Source organism: Ixodes scapularis, unplaced genomic scaffold (genome assembly GCF_016920785.2).
Source record: "Ixodes scapularis isolate PalLabHiFi unplaced genomic scaffold, ASM1692078v2 PGA_scaffold4__175_contigs__length_147842914, whole genome shotgun sequence".
NCBI lineage: Eukaryota > Metazoa > Arthropoda > Arachnida > Ixodida > Ixodidae > Ixodes > Ixodes scapularis.
The window spans coordinates 76,123,260-76,129,259 of NW_024609879.1; the positions used below are offsets into that span (position 1 = coordinate 76,123,260).

Below are 6,000 nucleotides of genomic sequence, written 5' to 3' on the forward strand. Positions count from 1 at the left end.
TTATTCGAGTCCGCCGTTGTTTGGGAACATCCTCTAGGCGTGCATTGGACACGAGGGCTGCTTCGGCGTTAGGAGTGAACTCGGCCCACTTCGTATCGAGAGCGAGTGCGTTCGGCAAGGACTCTGATATTATCAGGCGCTCCCCTGCCCGAGAAATGGGGAGCGCCAGTGTTGCTTGATAGGATATTTCAAAGGCACCTATTTGACGAGGTTTTGGAGGCCTTATGTTTTTGTCGTCTCGCTTTTCAGTTTCCGTTTGACGTTTTTCTTAGCAAAATACCCTTGACAGTGCAATACACTGAAAGTATACTAATTTGACACTTCTTTAGAACAGTTTGCAAAGTATACATGAAGCATGATTTTAGATCATAAATCACCTTAGTTACCAGGCTGGGCCGACGCCTGGGCCGCAACGCCAAAATACGAAGTATACTAAAATAATTTGAGAAGTTTATACTTCACTGATCTCTACTTAGAAGGCTGGATGGCGCTCCGAGCCTGGCGCGAGTAAAGTCACCGGACGTGCGATGCTTGTCCCGAAAGTTGAGTGCCTGCTGGGGTTTACGGTGCATTTAGTCGATGTTTTAGTTCACGCTTTCTTAAATTCTTGCCTCGGTTTTAATAACACCTTTCACCATTTAATCCCGAGAATGAGGCATTTGAACGTGGGGCATGCACACTTGCTCAACTAGAATCTCGAAATTCACACTCATCGAATTACTTCCCAGAAGATTTTTTGGGGCCTGCATGAGCTGTTATTGCGCAACAAGCAGTCACTTGGCGAGAGCACAAGCAAATCCAGCGCCTTGGACACTGTTTGTACAAACGATTGATAGAGTTGGAAAGCTTGACAAACGCTCACTTCCGGGACAAGCCGCTTACCTCCGGCGTTTTCATAACTGTTTACTCAATGCTCCATTCAGCCCCCTAGTGCAGATCAGCAGTATATACTTCAGCTTATGAAGGCATGCTTGACATATACTTTAAGTGTACTCATTTGTTTCATAAAAATACAATATCGGTACGCGTTTTTGTATTTCTTTTTTTACCAAAAGTACTGTCGCCATAGACGTAGCCTAACCTAAAAGACATTCGGATTGAAATATCTTATCAGCGTGCAGCTTGCTTTTCTTGCGCATGGCAAGGTTGCTGAGGTATTGGCAATCGGAACTGATTTTTCTATTTGTAACATTATATGTCGACTTCGCGCAGCATGGGCGACACCTGTCTTAACCCTAATTACGCGAGGCCACCAATCTTCGGGAGAAAAAAATTAATTGGTGTGGGACTAACGCCGGATGAAGTCTGCTCGTACCATAATTCGGCATGGACATACTGTCATAAGGTAAGTGTTTCCATATCTTCAATATCCTAAGACGGCCAGGGAACAGAAAGTAGTTGCGATGAGTGTGCATGTTCAGACAGCCGGAAGTTAGTCAGCCCCAATGTACGCCTAGTGTCTCAGCTATTGCGAAATTTAGCGAATGCTATTCGAAGAACAAGTCGTCTGCTTCATGCGCGGGAGTTGCAGTGGCATCAGAACCAAGCCGAGTTCTGCTTGGCGTTGATTGTGAGGATAGTGGGTCCCTAGTGAAAAAGCCATTTTCATGAAAAATTTCTTGTGCCGGATAAACACATATGAAATATGCAAGATACATAATAACATATAAGAGCCATATAAGACCTATATAAGGTACAGGGATGGGCAGTATCTCCAATACAAGTATTTGAACAGGGATGGGCAAAATACATGCAAATATATATCGGAATACAAAATAATTCGTCAAAAATTTATTGAATGACAAATCTAATTACATTTCCAAAAAACATTTAAATACAAGATACAAATACAACCAAATGTATTTGGTCTCCTCTAAATACTTTTCCAAATACATTCCTCAAAATTTGCGTCGCGACATCAGGGCACCTGCAACAAGTTTCTGGGTATCTCATTTTAATTTTGTATTACACACTCGGGAGTTAGTATGCGAGGCTCTTGTAACGTAATAGAAATATAATCCCAAAAAAAATGTAATCAGCTTGGACGTAATAGGTGAAAAAAGTACAGAGGTTTAAGCAGCTTTTTTGTCGATTACATTTTGGTATAGGCCAATTAAGAACCGAGACGACCAAGACGCTCAGCACTAGCTAGAGAATTTTTTACTGTTGCAACTCGCACCAGTTACAAAAATCTGGACGACCCGCGCATTTAGAATGTTCCAGGCAGAAATATGGATGGAAATCAGGCTGGAAAGCATCACAAGTTGTCATAGGCACTTATTTAGCCAGTCTGCCTGTGAACGTCGATTTTGTCACTATTCTTGTCCTGGACTAGCACGGTCGTAATCACAAAGTCAATGAACGCTTGTGCTTGATTGAGAGACACTGCATTCGGTGCAGAACGTAGTTTTCTTCCTGCTCTGGACAATGACAATAAATTTGAGGGATGTATTTTAGCCCCAAAAATTGTATTTAATTACAATTGTATTTGGAATACCACGTTTATTATTTAAATACACACGTCATAATCATTACCCAATTCGTAATTAGATACAAATGCGAAATACACAAAGTATTTGAAATACTGCCCATCCCTGTATTTGAAATACGTATATCAAATACTTTGTGTATTTTGCATTTGTATTTAATTACAAATTGGGTAACGTATTTGACGTGTGTATTTAAATACTAAAACATGGGTATTTCATTTACAATTGTAATTAAATACAATTTTGTGGGCGAAAATGCATCCCTCAAATTTATTGTCACTGTCCAGAGCAGGAAGAAAACTACGTTCTGCACCGAACGCAGTGTCTCTCAATCAAGCACAAGCGTTCATTGACTTTGTGATTACGACCGTGCTAGTCCAGGACAAGAATAACGACGAAATCGACGTTCACAGGCAGACTGGCTAAATAAGTGCCTGTGACAACTTGTGATGCTTTCCAGCCTGATATCCATCCATATTTTGCCTGGAACGTTCTAAATGTGCGGGTCGTCCAGATTTCCGTAAATGGTGCGAGTTACAACAATAAAAAATTCACTAGCTAGTGCTGCGCGTCTTGGTCGTCTCGGTTCTTTGTTGGTCTATACAAAAATGTAATCGACAAAAAAAGCTGCTTGAAGCTCTGTACTTTTTCACCTATTACGTCCAAGCTGATTACATTTTTTGTGATTATATTTCTATTACGTTACTAGAGCCTCGCACACTAACTCCCGAGTGTGCAATGCAAAATTAAAATGAGATACCCAGAAACCCGTTGCAGGTGCCCTGAAGTCGCTGACGCAAATTTTGAGGAACATATTTGGAAAAGTATTTGGAGGAGACCAAATACATTTGGTTATATTTCTATCTTGTACTTAAATGCTTTTTTTTTATGTAATTAGATTTGTAATGAAATACATTTTTGACGAAATATTTTGTATGTGTATTTCGATACATATTTGCCTGTTTTTTTCCCATCCCTGAGTATAACTAATGCGTGGCGCACATTAAGGACCCCAGGCTAGCGGTTGTGCTGCACTGGCTAAATCACTCATCTACAGCTGAAACACCGAAATCCCTTTGGGGCTGACTAACTTCCGGCTGTCTAAACCTAAACACAACACAACTTATTTTAAGTCCTTCAACAATATAAATTTTTGTTGTTTCAAAAATATATTAAGAAACCTATGTGACGTACCAAATGACGTTCATACCCTTGACTTAAATAAGAACTATCATGTGAAATCTAATCGATGTCATGTTTAAAAAAAGTGTTAGACCATCTATATCCAGAGTATTTATACAAAGTATATTTAAATACTTGGGTAGTGAGAGCCATAATTCTCCAACTGTCTGTCCTCCATTACTCTGTTTTACGGGTAGGGTATGGTTATAACTTTACCCTCAGACGCAAGGTTTTCGAAAAGACTCACATGTTTTGTTTTGTTTTTTTAATTTGCATGTTAGTGCGAATTTATTTTAAGTATTTCTAAGCGTATGATTCATGTTGCTTGCCTGTTTTTTAAACTTTTTTTTTCGTTTAGTGTGTATGTTTTGTTGTTGTTGTTGTTGTTGTTGTTGCTTTTAATCTGTGTTCTCTCCCCAAACTGATACTGCTCATTGTGGGGGCAGGAGGACTTGTCAAGCTGTATATTACAGCTTTAGTGCTTGGGTCCCCCACAGTGATCGATGGAAATAACCTTATTGTTATGTGTATCACTATATTTTAAATTTTCTCTTAGAAAGTTATCGTAGACCGTGTTTCCACCTCCGCTACGCCCTCCGCAACGAAGACGCCGCTAGTGCGCGTTCGTTCGCTAGCCTTGCGAGCGGCCTGGCCAGCTCCAGGTCTCGACTTGGATTGCAGAGATTGACAAACAAATGACGTCACACAAGCCGGAGTGTCGTTCTGTCGGATGTCGCGAACCTGGCGGTCGGACGTAAAAGAACAGGAAAAAAAAAAAGAAAAGCACGAGGAAACGCGAGTGTCGCCGTCGTCGCCGACGTTGATCTATAGTAACGTTGGTCGTCGCGGCGTCCCAACGCGTGGCTGCCCAAGATTCTGTGGACTGGCGAGCGGCCGAGCAGGCGTCTGCAGCATCCTCCACCGCTGATCCTACACCGCCAAGATCGCGGATCGCGACGGAGAGCGTGACGCTGTTATGATATCATAAGGTGGTAATAGAGGGAGCCCTTTTTGTACGCAGTAAGCACAGCGGTCGGAGACGTGTGCCCGGCACCTTTGTGGAGGGTCGTGGCGCTCCACCGATCAGCGTGTAAAGGTTTCCCGCTCTATTGAGCAGGTAAATCTTCCCAGTAACTTTAGTGGGGAAATGCAAGAATGCAGGACTGCAGTTTGTGTGTAGTAGAGTGTGCAGCGCTTCAACAGTCAACGCAGTTTATTTGAGGAGACGGCAAGAAACCGAGAGTTTGTTTGTGAGCCGATTTATTTTGAGTGCATGCCGTCTCTATATTATATGCAGCTGGAGATGAATCTCTACGTCATTGGTGAAACAGATATACTGCACCAAGGGTTGATTGAAGGGAGGATGGAGGCGACCGCGGTTCCAAAGCCCCTAATAACAACGTTCCTTATGAAAAAATAAAATAAAACGACAAACAACAGTTTTGTTTAAACACAAGTGTTTAGTTTAAAATGAAATGGCAAAATATTATCTAAACAAAGTAGATGTCAAGGTATCGCCCGTGACGCCACATCTGTCCTTGACGTCACGCAGACATCTCTGCAGATCCGCGATGTCATGTTCGCATACTCGAGAAGGTTACTTGTTCGTACAGACACTTCAGGGGTATTCACACGAAGGAGAAATCCCGGGGATTTCTCCCCGGCACGCGCGCATCACGAGATGAAAACGCGAGACTTTTGCACATCGCAAAACCTGACGTTTTCGTTGTGGGATGCGCGTGCCGGGGAGAAATCCCCGGGATTTCTCCCTCGTGTGAATACCCCTTTAGGTCATGAAACTATTTTCCTACTTCTTCTTCCTTAGCATTAATCCTCAACTCAAATGCGAATTGTGAAATCACGTGGTCGTGACATTCCTTCGGCACCGGTGCGATGACACCTAGCTATTACCGTGCTTTTTATGCACACCATAAAACTTGTCATTCCCCAGTGACAATAAGTTCTGTCAGGGCACTCATTGGCCACGAACGCGAGTCCAAATATTCGTCGACGGATTGATTGTTTGCGGGTGCATACGTCCGAGTGACGCAGTTCTCGTGCCCAATGCGTGAGCTGGGCTCTGCTGACGTCAGTTTGGCGCAGGTGACGCCCTTTTGAAACCGCGGATGTATCATGCTGAAAAGGCGGAGAGCTTTCGAAGGGAACAAGGTACAAAATAGTCCGCTATGTTTTCAAATGTTCGTACCGAAAAGCTGGCTTTTGACTTTCTAGCCTCTTTCTTATGGCCAACTAAACGATATGCGATTAGTAAAGTCCCAATTTCAAATCATTCATCCCAACCCAAAATTCGTTTCATGGCCCTTAAGGC

General features: G+C 42.6%; 1 protein-coding gene across 1 annotated transcript in view; it reads left to right on the forward strand.

The window, feature by feature from the left end:
- LOC120839979 overlaps positions 1 to 5,023 on the forward strand; it is a 57,745-nt gene extending 52,722 nt beyond the window's left edge. Inside the window, 2 exon segments of the mRNA XM_042293609.1 lie at positions 1,213 to 1,345; positions 5,003 to 5,023. Coding sequence (XP_042149543.1) covers positions 1,213 to 1,345; positions 5,003 to 5,023 — 154 coding nt within the window.
- The last annotated feature ends 977 nt before the right edge of the window (positions 5,024 to 6,000 follow it).